The 19,052-nt window shown below is 45.2% G+C and overlaps 1 protein-coding gene across 3 annotated transcripts in view; it reads right to left on the bottom strand.

Moving 5' to 3' along the window:
* The window catches only part of KHDRBS3 (KH RNA binding domain containing, signal transduction associated 3), a 180,677-nt gene that overhangs the window by 88,803 nt on the left and 72,822 nt on the right, over positions 1-19,052 (bottom strand). For all 3 annotated transcript variants that reach the window (XM_077749986.1, XM_077749987.1, XM_077749988.1), the window contains exons 3-4: positions 11,019-11,135; positions 5,576-5,722 (exon numbers count right to left, since the gene is read on the bottom strand). In XM_077749986.1, the coding sequence (XP_077606112.1) occupies positions 5,576-5,722; positions 11,019-11,135 (264 nt within the window). The remainder of the gene's footprint in view (positions 1-5,575; positions 5,723-11,018; positions 11,136-19,052) is intronic.

The raw sequence follows: 19,052 nt of genomic DNA, 5'->3' as shown, positions 1-19,052 counted from the left end.
GTCATCATTAAAAATAATTTACTGTAACTTAATGGATTCTCTGTCAGGAATGTTCTCTTCAGATATATTTGCCCAAATATGCCAACGATTATGTCAAAGATTAATCCTAGGACCAATGTTTGTATTTGACTGTACAAGAAATAGCATAAATGTTCATTATTTGAGAACTCATTAAATAAATTTTAGAACATGCATATGATGAGATATTATGCAGACATTAAAAAGCACGGAGGGAAATGCTACACATGCGCATATGATCAGAGGTCCAAAATAATATGACTTAAAATAATAAATGTAATGAGAGAAGATGGACTTTTAGCAGAGCCAAATGAGGAGCTTGGCAAAGCCACTCCATGAAAAGCAACAAAAAAAGCTGACCATACCATTAAAAACAACCATTTCAGAACTATGGGGAAAGACTGAAGTTATCTAATAAGTGGAAAATACAATAAATTAATTCACATCAGGCAGGAAAGTTGGAGTCTGTGGCACTCTGTGTGGGGATGTTACCCCACCCCCCAGCCTAGACGATGTGGCAGTTCCACGCTGGGGAAAACATGAAAACCACCAGTTTGCTGCAGGGGAAGTTCAGGTAATTTGGAAGAAGGTATGGAAACCCCCATGCCCAGCAGCACCATCAGTATCAGTAGCAATTTTGGTAGAAATGAATAGAAGCCCCGTGAATCAGCAAGCCTAATCCTCAGGTCCTGGGCAGGGCAAGCGACGGCCTGGTACAGTAGCCAGGAACGTGGCAGTGGAGCCTGGGTACGCTCCCTACAGAGCTCCACGGAACAGAAGGTTATGCCCATGTGCAGCAAAGAATGGAGAGAGCTTACACTCTCCACACATCCTTCCCTGACAGCGAGTGTGTGCCCCTGCAAGGGAGACGCAGGGATTAACACATAGGTCACAGGTAAAGTAAAGGCCAGGGAAGATGTGACAAGGGACTAGCCTGTGGGTGCACTCCCACAATTAATCAGCGGGTGTGTGAGCACAGCCTCTGACTAATCACTGGCGATGCCTGAGAGGTGTGGACACAGAGAACGCGCCCAGCGGGCCAGGCTTAAAAATAAAATGAGAAGTAAAAAAAATTAACAAAGCTGTAAACCATTAAGTAGACAGTCTACAGATTTAGTCCGACTAAATTCCTAAAGAAACAGCAAGCAAACAAATAATAACTTATAACAACAAAGCTTGGGGTGCCTGGGTGGCTCAGTCGGTGAAGCTTCCGACTTCGGCTCAGGTCATGATCTCACAGTTTGTGAGTTTGAGCCCCGCGTCAGGTTCTATGCTGACAGCTCAGAGCCTGGAGCCTGCTTCAGATTCTGAGTCTCCCTCCCTCCCCCTCTGCCCCTCCCCTGCTCACACTCTGTTTCTCTATCTCTCAAAAATGAATAAACGTTAAAACAACAACAAAGCTTGGATAATAAAACGAGTCAGAATGTAAATGTACTATATTACCTGAAATGTGGAGTTTTCAACAAAAAGCTGGGAGACATGAAAAGAAACACAAAAATGTGACCCAAAGGCAGGAAGGAAGGAAAACAGGAAGGAAGGAAGGACAGATGAACAGGCAGTCAAGCAGTAGGAAGAAACTGTCTTGGAGAGGGCCCGGGTGTTGGACTGACCAAGAAAAAAAAAAAAAAAGATTTAGAAAAAAAGAAAAAAGGAAAGTACAACAACAATGATAACGAAAAATTAACCAACAGAGCTCAACAACAGAGTCGAGATGACAAAAGAATGTGTCAGCGAACTTGGAAGATATAAGCCAATTAAAATGATCCAGTTAGGAACACAGAGAAGAAAGGACGAAGGGAAAGGAGCCTCAGAGAAATGTGGGGCACCACCAAGCGTACCAACATACAAATAATGGGGACCCAGGGGCTGACGGGAGAAAGAAAAAAGAGAAGAAAAGTGCAAAGAAACAATGGCTGAAAATGTCCCACAGCGGAAGAAAAACCGGATACCTGTGGATCCACAGAGCTTAACAAGCAAGGAGGAGAGGCAAACACAATCACAGTCAAATGAATGAAAACGAAAGACAAAGTCTTGGCAGCAGCAAGAGGAACAACAGATCACGTACTTTAACAACAAACTCGTGAATGCCCTTCTCACCAAAAACAATGAAGGCCAGAAAGCAGCAGACTGGCCTGCTCTGACCTGAAAGAAAAGACTGTCAACCGGGAATTACACACACTATCTTTTAGAGGGCGGGTGAAATAAGGACATTCTCAGAAAAACAAAACCATTTTTTTTGGTTAGCAGGTCTAGGCTACAAGAAAGACTAAAAGGCAGTTGTTCAGCTGAAAAGAGGTAGCACCATATGGTAACTCTACCCACAGAAAGAAAAGGGCAGCAGACATGGCAAATGTGTGGGTTAATATAAAGATTATAAAAATAATGTACCACAAGCCAATAGCTGCCATGATGATAGGTGTCAGTATCCTCAACAAACTATTGTAAATCAATTCTAGCAACATGGAATATGACCGAGTGGGATCTCACCTAGGACTGCAAGGTTGGAATAACATCTGGAAAAATCAACTAATGCAATCATTTTTGCACTATATGCTAACTTGGATGCAAATTTAAAAAAATTAAATAAAATATATTTTTTTAAATTTATTTCTAGGAGAGAGAGAAAGAGAGAGACAGCGTGAGCAGGGGAGAGTCAGAGAGAGAGGGAGTGACAGACTCTGAAACAGGCTCCAGGCTCTGAGCTGGCAGTCAGCACAGAGCCCGATGCGGGGCTCGAACCCATGAACCGCGAGATCATGACCTAAGCGAAAGTCGAACGCTCAATCGACTAAGCCACCCGGGCACCCCAAAATAATTTTTTAAAAAATCAACTAACACAATACACTATTATTAATCAAAAAAAAAAAAAAAAGAAAGAAAGAAAAACAAAGGAGAAAAACCATACAATCATTTCAATGGGCAGAAAAACAGCTGGCAAAATCCAACACTCATTCATGATAAAAACTCTCAACACCTAAGGACAGAAGAGAATGTCTTCAACAAGATACAGGGCAGCAATGAAAAATTATAGCTAACATCATACTTAATGTTCGAGGCAGGGTAGCAAGGGAAAAATAAAATAAAAAACTAAATAAAACCTGAAAAGAAGAGGTAAAATTTACTTTATTACAGATAACAGGGCTCTGCATGTAGAATATCCAAATGATTCCATAAAAATAAAGCAACACACTAGAACTAATTGTTCAGGAAAGTTACAAGACCCAAGATCAATGTGTATAAATCAACTGTATTTCCATAACCTAGGAACCACTGAAAATAAAAATTTAAAAACTGCATTCACAATAGCTTCAAAAAGTGTACAATACTTAGGAATAAATTTAACAAAAGAAGTATACGACTGGTAGGTACCTTGAAAACTATGAAAAGCTGCTGAAAGAAATGAAAAAAAAAATCTGTTAAGTGGAGACACTTCATATTCACCGACAGGAAAACTAAATACTGTTAAAATGGAAATAATCTCCAAATTGAGCTACAGATTCAATCCTCTGTCAAAACCCTGGGAGGCTTTTGTGTAGAAACTGATAAGCTGATTCTGAAATATATGCTGAAATGCACAGGAGCCAAAATAACCAAAACAATTCTGAAACAGAACTTTGTCTTTGAAAAAGAATCAACAACCTGGATTTCAAGTCAAAGTACTAGAAGGCTAAGATAATTAAGGGCAGGTCACTGGCATAAGGACAGGCATACACAGGAACAGACCTGAGAATCCAGAAACAAATCCACACATTTGTGTTCAATTCATTTTCAACAGTGCTGTTGCAGTCCAACAGGAGAGAGTGGTCTTTTCATCGCATGGTGCTGGTACAACTGGCTATCTATATAGAAAAAGATAAACCTACATTCTACCTTCCCAACATACACAGAACTTAAAATTGGTCATAGACTTGGGGCACCTGTGTGGTTCAGTCGGTCAAGCATCTGACTCTAGGTTTTTGCTCAGTTCATGCTCTCATGGTTCACGGGCTCAAGCCCCACATCAGGCTCTGCACTGACAACATGGAGCCTGCTTGAGGATTCTCCCCTCCCCACCCCCGCCCTTCCTCCACCTGTATGTGCTTGCATTCTCTCTCTCTCTAAAAAAAATAAACTTAAAAGAACTGATCAGAGACTTAAATGACACATACTATATACTAATGCTATACTATACTAATACTAATACTATAAAAGATTGGGAAGAAAACAGCAGAAAATCTTTGTAACTGTGGATTAGGCAAAGAGTTCTCCTGGCCAGTTGGGATTCCAGGACAGAGAAATCATGTCTTCGTGGAGGAGTGCAAAGGGGATGGGGTGAGAGGTCCGATGGCAGCCCGCGTGGCTGGGTCAGCACCCCCTGGTCCACACTGAATGACCACTAAGACATTAAACCTCTCCTCAGTCAGTCTTGGCAGAGGGGCAATGTTTATATGAGGATCTGATTCTTATCAATATCTCCCATTAGACAGACTCCACAGGGGCAGAGAAAAGAATGTCTTTTTTAGTTTCCCGGTATCTACCACATAGAAAGTACTCAAAATCTTTGTTTTTACACTAAATGAGTAAAATGTATCATCATATCGGCTTAAGGAAGCAAAAGGAAGCTTAACCATTTTCAGCTCCCGAGCAAAATGACTTAATACGATCCCATGTCTTGGCTTTACCAAGGCAATCGTGATTTAAAACATCCTTTCCTCATAAATTCAACGGCTTTCCTCACAGATAACATAGTCGGGACACATATGCTACAGCACGTAATCAATCTACTAGACCAACCTGGGGCTGCTGAAGACAGTCTTACCGCACACAGCCGTTTGGCAGATGTGACAGCTTCTCTAAATAAACTGTCTAAAGAGGCAAAGTGTTCAATGTTTTAGTTTTTTCACCTAGAACATGCAAATTATACAGAAGACCGAGATTAACCTTCATAATGGAAGTAGGGATACACTCTCTTTAAATAATCCCATTCTTAGTGATGTTAAAGTGTCTGGAGAGGGTTAAAAACAGACAAGCAATTGTTACAGCAACAAAGCCAGGACACCAGGCAGAAGCCAGCTACCTGCTCCAGCGCCCTTCTTCTCGGTGCTCCTGACGCTCAGGTCCGTCCTTACGTGTACCCCGCTGTACTGAAACCCTCGGCGCACATTTCCCTCCTCTCCTACGCCACGTGTCCCTCGAGGGTGGGGACGGCTTTTACTGATGCCTGCTGGCCCAACACCACACACAGCGCTTGGTGCGCGGAAGGCACGAAGGCGTCCGTGTGGGAGAACGACGGGTCTGCAGGTGATTTTAGTGTCGCGAAGCAGCTCAGGATGTGGGAGCCCCCAGACGGGTCTAAGGACACTCTTCACCCTTCCTGGCCGCGTAGCATCCCCAGTGCTACCTCATCTCTTTAAAACTCCCTGGCCTCATGTATAAAGAAAGAAAATGCCAACTAATTCACAGTTTGCATTCACAAAGTGCTATGCAAACAACTGTTACTGGTTAAGAGTTCTCAAGGATGGAAATAAAAGAAAGGACTTCAAAGTACAAATGAACTATCAAGGTGAACCATACTAACAGGAATGAGGAACTTTTTGATTTCCTCCAGCGCGTGTCCCATCCGCGCATATGCTTCTGCTGGTGGAGCGAACACTTCGATGAGCACGTGCAGGTCATCGTTGAGGTGGAAGTACTTTGCTTCTCCACTTTTCCTCAACTCTTCTTCCTGAAGAAAGGAAAACCATGTTTACAAGCGTGTCTTGCTAAGAAAAGGAAAAGAAACACTATGCTGAGCTCATCTGGCTGAGGCTGTCACAGAAGGTTCCCTTAACAGCAAGCAGCGCTGGCCCAAGGATGGAGGTTTACAATACGAATCGGGTCCCGCCCTTCCCGCCTTTTACGAAAACGCTGAAGGCTTCCTACGCCTGCCTCTGCCTAGAAGGACACCTCTGCCGTGTGCTCGGGCTACCCTGTCTTCTCCTGCCCCCCCATCCCCCCCCACGAGCTTGATGCCCTCCAGGTACCCTCAGACCCCAGCCGGACTGGCCAGTCTCCTATGCCCCCTCTATGCTGGTTACGCTGGGGGCCTGTGCCACGGCCACAAAGCACGACCGCCATTGAAATATCTGAAATAACCTATCCTCTACTTGACTGTTTTCTAATTTCCAGTGGAGCCAACACCATGACTGTCTTTGGTGCTCATCCCCCTGGTCTAGAAAAGTACCTGGTATACAGCAGGCACTCAACAACTAGTTTTGAATGAATAGGTAAACATTATGTACTCATTTCTATGTTCATTTGTTCATTCACATATTCAGTCGAAAAACCAATTCTACATGCCAGGCACTATATCTGAGGATAAAAATGAAAAAAAAAAAAAAATGAAAGATTTCATTACGTGATTTTACATAATCATGATAAATATTAAAAAAAAACAACCTTGTTTGTTTGTTTACATAATGAAATTCAGGGGGAAAAAATAGGAAGAAAAAAGACCCAGACCCGTGAGGGACAGGTGACGTTCGCCCACGGCCTCCTAAGCAGCCTTCATTACAGTGGAAATGACAGAATCTGGGTGTTTCAAAAGTCTTTGTCTCCAACACTCAAATCAGACAGATTAAGATGAGCAGGTACCCGCATCTAGAGTGATTCCAAAATGCGGGGAACCGTGCCAGCACCTCCAAAATACCAGCCCCCTACAAAAGAGAACTCCAGAACTCCTGGCAACAACAGCTTTTAATTCCCCCACAAGCTAACAGGTCAAAGAGGCACAAACACCCTTGACCTCACACTGAAGACTTCAACTTCTGTTACTTAACTAATTTGATTTGTTACAAAGGAAGGCGAGATCTACATATGTAGCATGAGAAGGGCACAGGGATCTGAGTCAGAGAGGCCCCAACCTCAGCCATGGCAGCCGCAGCCCAGCGGGTAGGGTATTCGTTCTAACCAGTACCCTCGCCATCACCTCATCAGATGCTCTGCCTTTCAAGCCTAAAGTTTGAAAAACTGAATTGTATGTTCCACAGTTCATTTTTGGAAGTATAAACTACAGAAATAATCATTTCTTACCTATGCTACAATGGCATCAAACTAACGATGCTAATGAGAGGCGCTAACTGTGGCTCACAGTGAAGCAGTGCCATCGCCACCCCAGACGTGAGCTGGACAGCAAAGCTCTCTCGTCCTAACCCGCCATCACACAGCTCCACAGGGCGAGGAGCTTTACCGGCTTCTTCCTGGGTTCACAAGGACGGGCCACATGGTGTTTGGGGAAGAACACAGACTTCATTTCCAGTCCTGCATTCGAACCCCGAATCCAACACTTACTGTATAACTTTGGGCGGGTTACTTTACTGTGCTGAAGTGATGATTTTAAATGAGGAATAACAAACAGCATAGTATCAAGGGCTCCTAGGATTGTTGTGGTAAGAAAGGAGCTATTAGAATAGTAATGAGGAGTTATTAGCAACATAATGGAGTTACAATAAAAAAGGACACAAAAAGGCTGCAGAATTATGCTCAGTACCTAATAAACCCTCATAAAATGAACACAGTGTTAATTATCTATTATTCTATAATGCAGATGGTAAAGGGCAAAACAGCAGGCATGTCCGGGACAAACTGGAGGCCCCACGCCCACAGCGCACAGGGGCCACTATGCCACAAAGCCAGCGGACACATGGCAGTAACGACTCCCGTCGTTTCATCCACGTAGAAGATACAAGAATAAAATGAGTGATGGTCTCATTAGAATTTAGACAGTGACCACTTTGAAGAGCTTCAAGATTTTAGTGCTAAATAATGGAAATCTCTTTAGAAGCACACATTATGCATGAACTGAGAATTTCTGCAGGCTGAGAGGGTCAACAGATGCCGGCGCTCCGGAGTTCAGGCCAAAGAGACAGACTGCAGGGCAGCCGGGGGCAGGAGCAAGGACCCGGCTACAGAGAAATCACCACTTGTGGAAGGCGAAGTGCCCAGAAGGCATAACCCATGGCCCTNCATAACAGGTTGTTTGCTGTATTGAAGAATTTTGAAAAGAAAGGGACAGACTCTAGAAGTGACCTTATGAGCGAGCAGTAGCCTGGAGGGTGTGACTGCTCAGGGCCCAGGCTGCTAGAGCCCCCAGACAGCGGCAGAGTGGGACCCGGTGCACAGAAGGACGACACACACAGCCCCGCCACCTCTCACGCGGGATTTAGGAAAGCGTCTGAGAACAGTGAAGGCCTGGAACTGGACCAGCGACACTGGGAGGAGTCAAATAACCCGAGTATTTAGATGTTAGGCCCCACTGAACCTTCAGCACTGGCAGGACCCTGTCTGCTGAAGCGCTTCCTACCCAGTTTTGAAGAGCTGATGTCTTTCCCTGAAAGGAGATGACAGTCCTCAGGCTTTGTGACTGTCCCCAGGACCACCTCCTGGCCTAGGATCCCGGCCTGCCCCAGGGACACAGGAACAAGAAAGCTAATGGTAAGTGCTAACTAACATCTTGTTTGCACCTAACACTCCCTCCTTGTCTTCCCACCAAGGACCCGAGGACTTTACTAGAGGGACTGTACACTGAGAAGAGGGGCCCGGCAGCCTGAGGATTAACAAACCTGACTCTGAGCAAATGCTGCTGGACTGAAGGCCACTGATGAGAGCAGAGAGTGGGGCCCACCGGGTCAAGAGATAAAGGACTTCTGAGCCCATCTCTTGACAGCAGGCTTCATGGACCGTAAACCCAAAATGTATGCTACTTCCCCAGTTCCTGGGTGTCCTGAGGGAATGGAGATGATCAGCCGCTTACAGAATCTCTATATTGATTCTCAGACCCATGTGGTTGAGGACAGAGAAAGGAGAAGATTCGTGGAGGCTTGGTAAATGGTCTAGGAAAGGAGAACGGAGCGCCCCATGCGATGCAGAGCAGACACTCAGTTACCAGGGAGCCAAAGGGACTAAAGGCGTCGGACCGCTCATTCCCCACACACCTCAGTGCTGCTCAAGGGACTCCAGCAAGGTGTCTATGGTGACAGAGAGAGAGACTGATACTGCTTCACAACACAGACTCCCATCAAAAAGATTCCCAGCTACTGCCTGAGTGTCCGCTATGCCAACAGCAGAGACAGCCCTTAAAATGACACCACAATCTGGAAAGACCACCAACCCACAAGCCCTGATAGCAAGCTGCCAGGATTTAGGTCCCTTCTCATTAAATGGATAGCCAGGCACTTGCTATTACTTGGACATACAATCTAACTAAAGAGTTGCCAGGGCGCCTGGGTGGCTTAGTCGGTTAAGCGTCCGACTTTCGCTTAGGTCATGGTCTCGCGGTTTGTGGGTTCAAGCCCTGCGTCGGGCTCTGTGCTGACTGCCAGCTCGGAGCCTGGAGCCTGTTTCAGTCTGTGACTCCCTCTCTCTGACCCTCCCCTGCTCACGCTGTCTCTCTCTCTCTCTCTTAGAAATACATAAAACATTAAAAAAAAAAAAAAAAAAGACTTGCCTTCCCTGCTTCCTTTCTACCTATAAAACTATCCACGGATGCTCTGATCACTGCCACCGTAGGCATAAAATGTTACTTCTGACCCAAAAACTCCCCCAACAGGAAACAAACTAAGCAGTACAATGTCATTGGGTATCACTGATCATATCATGTCCCTCATGAGCAGATGGCCTTACTGAAGACCTAAGTGATTATCAGCAAGGACTGGGTGCTTTCCTGTAAGATACACAGAATTTCTAACCAACTGGCCAATATATGGTTCCATTTCTTCCAGAACAGAGGAGTCAGGGAGTCAAAGTAGCATGATTTGAGGCAGGAATGCTTAGTGGGTAGTTAACCTGGCCTGGCCCACATTCGAATCATTTCGAACACCCCCTGAAAATTCATTCTGAGGTTCTTACCCTAAAGGGGCTGTCTGGGAATCTTTATACTTAACAGCATCCCATGTGAGTCTGATACACAGCCATGCTTTAACCAAATACTTTAATAAGCTTCTTTATCAACTCAGATAATATACTCAGGTTCCCTAAATCTCAGGGTATTTTACACATAAAATAAGAAAAGTAGTATGTACTTCCAGCATTTTTACAGGGAGAACACAGAGTAATGCCTGTAAAATGTCTCACAGAGGGCCTGGTTCAGAGTAGCTATTCCACCAACAGATGACAGCTAATTTTTCTTACACAAGCCTTTGTTTCGATGGACTTCTGTGTGAGGAGGCTGGATTTTTTCTGAATAACTTTCTTGTCTAACACAATCATCCAACCTTTCATAGGAAGTGACCGCTAAATGTGGATTTGGCTTCCAATGATATCAACATTTTCACCATGACGGAACAACAACAAAATGATAACAGAGAACAATGTCAGGGATAGCACGTCACGAAATGCTAAAGCTTCTTTCCGAGGTGGTATATGTAAGAAAGTGATCGATAAAAATAACTCTGTTCACTTTAACTATTAAAAAAGGAGGCAGTTAGCGTGAATACATCCAAGGAGAACAATGGAGTGTAGGAATGCTAAGCCATGATTAAGACATTCAAAATTGACTTTAACTTGATAAAACATACAGGGGATCAAATGAAGGGCAAAAAGAGCAATAAAAGATGTGTACTTTATAAACTCGACTATGTGACATACAAGCTTAAAAAAAAGGCCCCCAGGAACTCATCTAAAATGCAAACAGTGGCCCTGAGACCACAGATAACTTTGATTTTTTTTCGTGGGAACTTCGGCCTCACTGTGCTATCTGCCAGGTGTTGTTTCTACAACCAAAACCACAGGTACAACTAGTCCATCTTACGATGAATGCCATGGTTACAGATACACACATAAGACACTACATGTTTGAAACTGGCCCCTGTGACTCAATTTTCGACCACATCACAAACTTACCTCCTTGTACAGCATTTTCATATAATTTAATTTGAGAGCCTAGCTAGCTCTGATATAATTTGTATTATTACCACAAGGGATAATCTAAAAGTACGTTATACAACTTGTCTCTAAAAGCAGCCATTGTCAACAATGAATGTTACCTTTGCCTTGTCTCGCATGGAGCCTTTCCCAAGGATGGACATTTTTGTCAAGGTTTCTTCTTGTAAACGCTTCAGAGAATTGCCACGGGGCCCCAAGAGTTTCCCCACAAAGTTGAACTAGGAAAAAACAAACAAACCAAATTTGTGACATTCATATCTGAAAGTAATTTATTAATCTGGAACGTCAGGAAACACGATATGTACACCATGCATTACCACTTTAATGCCAAATATTTAAGTTCCTACTATATGTACCACACTGTAATGTTTTTCACAAACCCCATAAAATGGAGCTAAAAATTATAAAGTAAAAACCAATCATTTCAATGACGGCTAGGTTTAACAAAATATAATTAAGCTAATTCCCAGAATTCTTAGGTTGCTATTCTGACACTTTACGTACATATTCCACATCACGCATGAACGGTGCTAGGATGAAGATGTGGGTAGGGAAGAGTTAATGTGCACTAGGCTGATCATTATGGAGCATCTGGGTCCTTCGACCTGGTCAGCAACGAAGCCTTAGTTAGTCAACCAGGAGTGCACTGGCCTAGATGAGGTCTCAAGCATTCAGTGGCTCACAAAGCTTTATGACAAAACTCATGTTATCTCTTCTATAATAACTAGCTCTGGAGATGTTGACAAATTATTTAGTCTAGATTCTAAGGGGTCCTTTATTTAACAAGCAGAGTAGAAATGAATTCATTAAGAGGCTACACTGCCATGGTTTTAAGACATGGCTTTTCCATTTGCCAGCTGAGTAACCCAGCTAGTTACTGGGTTACCTAATCTCTCTGCACCTTGGATTCCTCCTCTGCAAAATGAGAATGGCGAATGACAACAGAAGCTACCCTGGTAAGGCCGTCAGGAAGATTCAGTGGGTCCACAGAAATAAATCATAACAATGCTTAGCGTGTAACAGACAATAAATATACCTTGAATAAAAGGGTATTTCATGAATGAAAGGATATTATTAGGAATTTCACACAAGTTTTAAAAGCCTGAACATCATCAAGTTAAGTCATGAATATTCCTTTTTCCCCAAAAGAAAGTCAGCCGTACCAACCAGGAGAGAGAGAGACTTTCTCTGTGGCAAGACTGTTGATTACAAACCTATGCAGCCACTGCTTTGGTATCAGTTCTCATCCACAATCTAAGCCACTGCTGTGCTGCTGCTGTTTTTAAAAGAAAATTTTTCCTCAATTTCTCTATGGACAGTGAAGTAATATTCTTAAAATGTGTGGTTTAAAAAAAATCAAAATGGTATTTTTTTTCCTTGCTCACTTTTAATTTTATTGGGGTTCAATGAAAACTCAAAGTACTACAGTATTTTTAACCTTCAAGTGTAAATGTGTTTTTTAAAATTTAAAGTCAGTTACTTTTTAAAAAATAGAAACTATTTAAAAAATAGTTACTTTTTTAAAAACAGAAAAAATAAAAATATTTTTAAAATATCAAATAATACGAGGAAAAAAATCAGTGTCTCCACCCACCGATCCCTTCTTTGTTTCTTAGTTCCCCATTTTCTCTGCTTTATCTTTCTGGAAATTCTTATTTGGCTGTTGGGATCTGCTGGTTTGGAACTCTAAACTTCTCTCTTATTCTTCCTCTTTCTCTTTCACCTTCTCTCTCTCTCTCTCAGTTTTACTTTCTGGGAGATTTAAGCACATTTCCTACATATCTATTGATTTTTTCATTTCTGCTATCAAATGTGTAACTACTAACAGTATTTTCTTATATTTGTTCTTTCTTACAGCATTTAAAAAATACTTCATGGAAGTGATAGAAATTCTTATCTTTCTGAGGGCATTAATGGCAGTGCCCCACACCCCCAGCCTGGAGCTTCTTCCAACAGATTCATGTTTTGCTAACTGGTCTCTTTCCACATTATTGGCTTTGCTCAAGTGACCGGTAATCGGTAATGCCCCTGCTGCCTGCTCTTAAAAATTTAAGGTTGAGGCTCAAAAACATTACCTGGAAGTCCTGGGATTCCCTGATCTCCCAGGAAGCGCCTGGCTGCTGGGATTCCCACTGTTAGGTATGCACACTTTTATTTAAGGGAAATAATGCCCTCATTTTCAGTGTGGCATCTCTAGCCCTCAGCCGTATCCATCTAGGTCTTAGAGCCCAGTTTCTTTATTCAACCCCTTCAGGAAATCTCTAGTCTGCTGTAGGTTAGGAAGGCAGATATCTGGCTTTATAAGCTAGGACGAGCACCCAGTGGTCTAACCACTTGTTTTTTGTTTTGTTTTGTTTTGTTTTTAAGAGAAAGAGGGAGCGTGCGTGAGCAGGGAAGAGGGGCAGAAGGAGAGAGAAAGAGAGCATCTCAAGCAAGCTCTACCTCAGCACGGAGCCCGATGTGAGGCTCAATCACCATAGCCCTGGGATCATGACCTGAGCCGAAATCGAGAATCAGATGCCCAACCGGACTGAGCCCCCCAAGTGCCCCTAACCATGTCTCAGACAGGCTTTGAACCAAGTCTCCTCTTCTTCAGTTCTGCCCATAAATCCACCTTCTCAGTAACTGGCACCTTCTCAAGGTGTCCCCACACTAATGACCATATTTCTGGGACACTTTCTCTTCCCCCGTGAGCTTGGATTCTGCTTTCTCTGCTCTCCTAAGTCATTACCATTTATCCATTTATTTTGCAGCCACTGAAATTTCACTCCCATCACTGGCCTATTGTTGCCTGGCCCTTCCATTCTTGTCTTTGAGGATTTGTGCCCTTTTACTTCATTTATATGCATTTTGGCGGGCGTCAAGGATGGCATGAGAATAAATCTGTGGTCAAACAGCCATATTTACATCACGTCTTTAGTAGTTAAATATTTCCCCATTAATAAAAACTAAGAGGCTTTAAAAATCATCCAGTCCAAACATCTAATTTTATACTGAGAAAACTGAAGTCCACAGAACGGTAGGATTTATTCAAGGTCACTTATAAAACATAAAAACACAGGACTCTACATACGGAGGAAAATTTTTATGATTACATATGCCTTTAGCAGTTTCTTTCTCCACTTAACTGCTATTAGTCTTTTCTTCACAAAAAGTACATAAATGAGTGTTTTGGCAATCGGAAGATTTTCACCAACTTCTCGGGTCAAGCATGTGTTGTGCAGCCATTGTGTGTGTCCCAGGTCAAGTCCCCCTCATGAGTGCAGAACTTTATCCACATCACAGGGACCATATGACCCACCAGGGGTGCCAGTCCTATGAATTAAGTACAGAAATGTATAAAAAATCACCTAATAGGGCAACCAAGAGACAGTGCACATCCTATGCCAAATGGGTAGGTAAGAAATTGATGAATTCAACCGTTAAAGACGTACATAATATTACGTGACCAATACCCCCCGGTCACTGCAAACTGACTGTCCTCCAGATGCAGTGCACCCTGAAGCAGCCGGGCTGTGCCCAGGCTGTGGCTCAGACCCCAGAGTGTGGACCCTCAGATCCTTCATGCTGACTCACAACAACGGCTACATGCGCGGTTCCCTGGTCGGGCTCTCCACCCCAGATTGCATCAGCTTCCCAGGGGAATCTGGAAATATTCAGCATGTTTGTTTGCTTGTCACCAAGACTGTAGGTCAGTACTGGCACTTAGTGGGCAAAAGCCTACACCATCACACATCAGAAACAGAGGGGACTGCCCTTCACAACGCAGAGGTGTCCTGTGTAAAATGTCGATCATGCCTCTACTGAGAAACACCGCTGGGGAGGGGAGCCCCTGACTTCGGTCCCTCTGTTTCTTGGGCTTAAAGCCCTCGTTGCTCCCTCTTGCGGATTCCACACTCGGTTCCTCCGCGGATTCTCTAAGGAACTGTAACGCACTCCAACAAACCCAACCCAGCCCAACCCAACCGTAAGCCAGCCCAGGTCGTTACCTCCCACCAGAAAAGGCCTAAGTGATGCGTGGGCTGCGAAAGCGTCTTGTGTTCTTCCGACAACATGAAAGGTCCCTGAGTTGATCAGCACGGCTGTCTCGAGCGCCCCGAGTTCCAGGATGCGCGGGGCTCCTGGGCCATGGCCTTCGGAGGGAGCGGGCGCCCTCTTCCGGCAGTGTGGCCACGGCACTCCCTGAGCCTTTCCAGTCCCCAGTGTCACCATGTTTGCCCACGTGGAGGCTTGACACCGAAGGGTCGTCATGAAGATGAAAGCACGCCAGCTAAGTGCCCAGCCCGGGAGGAGCTGAATGTACGTGGCCCCTGCTCCTGAAAAACGATGACGGGAGGACAGCCGCGGGCCCTTCCCCGTCCCTGGGAGTGGCTCACTGCAGAGCATTCCTCCTCCTCAGGTGGCTTAGGTAAGGCCTGTGGGTGACTGCTGTTCACCTAAGAGAAGGCCAGACGCAGAGCCTCTGCCTCCCCATTCTTTGCCTCACAAAAGGCTGGCCGGCCTGCCTGTCCCCACTGACCCCCCAGAAAACGTCCTCTACCCTGACCTGACCAAACTTCGCTGAAGCTCTCTGCTCAGGCGCCTGGGTGGGGCCCGCAGGCAGCCTGGGCCAGTACACAACCCTCGCAGCCCCCCTTCCCCCGGTCCAGGCGCCAGCCGCAGGGCGACCATCCTCTGCCCTACTGTCCCATCATCATGCTGGGACACCCCTTCCCGGCCTCGGGCCCGGCTCCCCTCGTGCCGTGTGACTGCTAGGTCGCTGACAGATCTCAGGGGGCTCAGAGCCCCTGCTATCACAGGTCCCCTCCCTGTCCTTTTAATAATATTTTTTTAATGTTTATTTTTTGAGAGAGAGAGAGAGAGAGAGAGATCATGAGTGGGGGAGGGGGAGAGAGGGGGAGACAGAGGATCCGAAGCAGGCTCTGCACTGACAGCATCAAGCCTGATAGGGGGCTCGAACTCATGAGCTGTGAGAGCATGACCTAAGCCAATGGGACACTCAACCGAATAAGCCACCCAGGTGCCCCATAATACTACTTCCATTTTTTAAATATTTACTATTGAGAGAGAAAGAGAGAACAAGCAGGGGAGAGGCAGAAAGAGGGAGACATAGAACCCAAAGCAGGCTCCAGGCTCCCAGCTGTCAGCACGGAGCCAGATGCAGGACCTGAATCCATGAACTGTGAGATCATGGCCTGAGCCGACGTCGGACACTTAACCGACTGAGCCACCCAGGTGCCCCAATAATGCTTTCAAATAGTCTTTCCTTAACCTAAGTCAGGATTTGTTTTCTGATAACCAGATTTGTAAATGAAAACTTAATATATTTTAACTTTTTTTTATTAATAATTCCATTTGTCCACAGATTTGAAAAAAAGGTGAAAGTATTATTTCCAAGATCAATATTTTTCCAGATGCCAATTATTATAGAACTATATTATATTACAAATTTTATAACTGTTACAGGAAACTTTGCAAATGATTACAAAGAGGATAAACCAACAGAGTAAGTAGGTTTGAGTCTCACTGCACAATGTGTAAGATCCTGTAATTATGTTCTTTGTTGGTAAAGACCAAATGCTTTTCTGAACTAGCTTTAATTGACTAAAACTATATTTGTGACATGACACTGCTCCTTGGGGAACAATTACACATAAGCTGTCATTTCATAAACAACTAAGCCTCAAGCGCATGTCACTGTCTCCATTAAAAGGTTCCCTTAATTGGGTGCTCATCAAAAAGTTGGTTAGTCCAACAAGGAGATGTTTTGTTGACCTCCAACTCCACGCTAAAACTGAACTTGTAACCTCTGCCAACATGGCTTCAAATGTTATCTTCCAGAGCTCCTCAGCCCCATAAACAGCCCTGCCGTCAGCGCCCCGACTCAAGCCAGAAACTTCCATGAGGGCAGCAAGGAGACCTTTTGTGCTCACTGCTCCAACACTTGTGCAGAGAAAACATTTAATAAAAGCTCAACGGATTAATTACACCACAACAATTTCACTTCCTCAGGGTCTCTTATACCTGTCCATTTTTCTGCAGACACACCACAAACTCTCAGCCGAGGCCATCATCATGGCCCACCTCACCTGCTACAGAAGCCTCTGTCTGTATCGGCCTCGACATCCTCAATCAGCACAGTGCTCTTCACACAAAGATCACTTTGGTACATTCTGATTAAAACACAACGCCCAACAATCTTCTGAACGAGGTCCCGAAGTCCCAACACTGTTGAGAAGAGCCCGTCCTATGGGGCGCCTGGATGGCTTAGTCGGTTAAGCGTCCGACTTTCGCTTGGGTCATGATCTCGCGGTTCGTGGGTTCAAGCCCCGCATCGGGCTCTGTGCTGACAGCCAGCTCAGAGCCTGGAGCCTATATCTCCCTCTCTCTCTGACCCTCCCCTGCTCATGCTGTCTCTCTCTCTCTCTCTCTCTCCTAGAAATAAATAAAAATATAAAAAAAGAGAAGAGCCTGTCCTGACCCAGCTCATGCCCACCTCTCTGGCTTCTCCACTTTCCTGCTTTTGACTTCTGCCATTCTACGACTTCGTGCAGTTTCTCGAAACTACCATGTCCCAAGAACTACCCATTTCAGCTCAGATGAAGAGCTGGAAAGAATGGACATCCCTCTTGCCCTTAACACCAGAAGAAAGCTGGACAGAATGCAAGTTAACGCTGAAGTCCAAGGCCAACACCAACCACACACAGCGCAAAGTATAGGTAGCTGCCGGGAGAAACTAGACTCGAGCATCTGCCTCTCTGGGGCGGGCTCACACCAGATCTGGAAGCCCTAAAAGCCACAGAACTAGAGGAGCTGATGCTTTGCTCAAGGTCTTCTGTGCAGGAACTCAACACTCATACCCACCTCCACGTGCTCACAGGGCAGATGGGGGCGGACTTGGCAGCCGCCGACGAGGTCTGCTCAGCGGCTCCCTCATCCAGGAGCAACGACAACACCACCGCTTCACCTCGGGTTTTTTTTTTAAATACTGAGAGTCACCAACACATGCAGTTAGGCCAGCGTCTGCCCTCAGCGCTGTCACTACTACTACACTGGTGAAGTGGTGGGCTTGTTCTAGGCGCCAGGTGGAAACCTCAGGAGGTGATGAGCCCGCCCATGCCGAGGTGCAGGTTTTAGCAGCAGCAGCGGGTGACAAACAAGTACAACTTACACGCAGGACCTCACATCTACTACCTGCCAGTGAGCGTCCACAGAGCCAGACAAAAGCATCTCCCGAGTGCCTGGTGTGCACAGCGGGCTGGCCTACGATGGTTACATGGACGGGGTGTCCTGTGCAAGGATGTGGGGACAGAGAACTTTCTGCAATGTGAACAGCAAGTGCAAAGCCCTTGAATTCGAAGGAGCTTCTGAGAACAAGGAGCTGGGAGCCTGGGGGGGAGCAGAGCGAGTCTGGGCTAGGAAGTGAGACATGGTAAAAAGACGGGCGTCCAGTGAGCCTTAGAGGCCATGGTCAAGAGTCCGGATTTAATTTTAGGTTTAAAATGTAGATGCAATCTGGGTGGTTTCATTTTTTCTCTGTATTTTGGTCACTGCTGGACTCTTCCCTCTCTTAACAATGGCAGAACTTGACCCAGAGGCAAGAAGGAACTTGCGGGAATGAAGCTCTTGGCTTGCTGTCTCCCGCGCCCACAGGGCCGTGTGGCGGGTGCCTGGCAGCACCCAGAGCCCACACTTTCCTGCTGCTGCTTTCCCATGTGACACTTAGCACATCGCCTTTCGTGTTAGATTCCTGAGAAGATGGGATGTGCTGTACTCAGCTCTGAAATCAACACCTTAATTCCATTCTTAACACTCTGCTACACACCGAGTCATGCTTATGTATATATATGTAAAGGGCACTGAATTACCCCAAACAACAGAAAACACTAGTGAGCCCCAGGTCCGGGAATCTGGCCTCCTGGCTACCGTCGCCTTATTCTGAGGAAACCACAGCTCTATCAGCGGGATCCCAAAATATAAAACGCTCTCTGGCACAAGAGGAAAAGAACTGCAAAGTGTCAAGTCCTTTCAGTGGCAGAGTCCCTCCTGCACACTACAGAAGACACGCGCACAGTGTTACGGGATCTTCCCCAACCGTGACCAAACTTTTCCACGCTCCCATCACATCACTGCTC

This window comes from Crocuta crocuta, unplaced genomic scaffold (assembly GCF_008692635.1).
Source record: "Crocuta crocuta isolate KB4526 unplaced genomic scaffold, BGI_CrCroc_1.0 scaffold119, whole genome shotgun sequence".
In the NCBI taxonomy this organism is placed as follows: Eukaryota; Metazoa; Chordata; class Mammalia; order Carnivora; family Hyaenidae; genus Crocuta; species Crocuta crocuta.
Note: the sequence above shows the minus strand (reverse complement) of the source record. Positions and strands in the feature narration are given on the sequence as shown.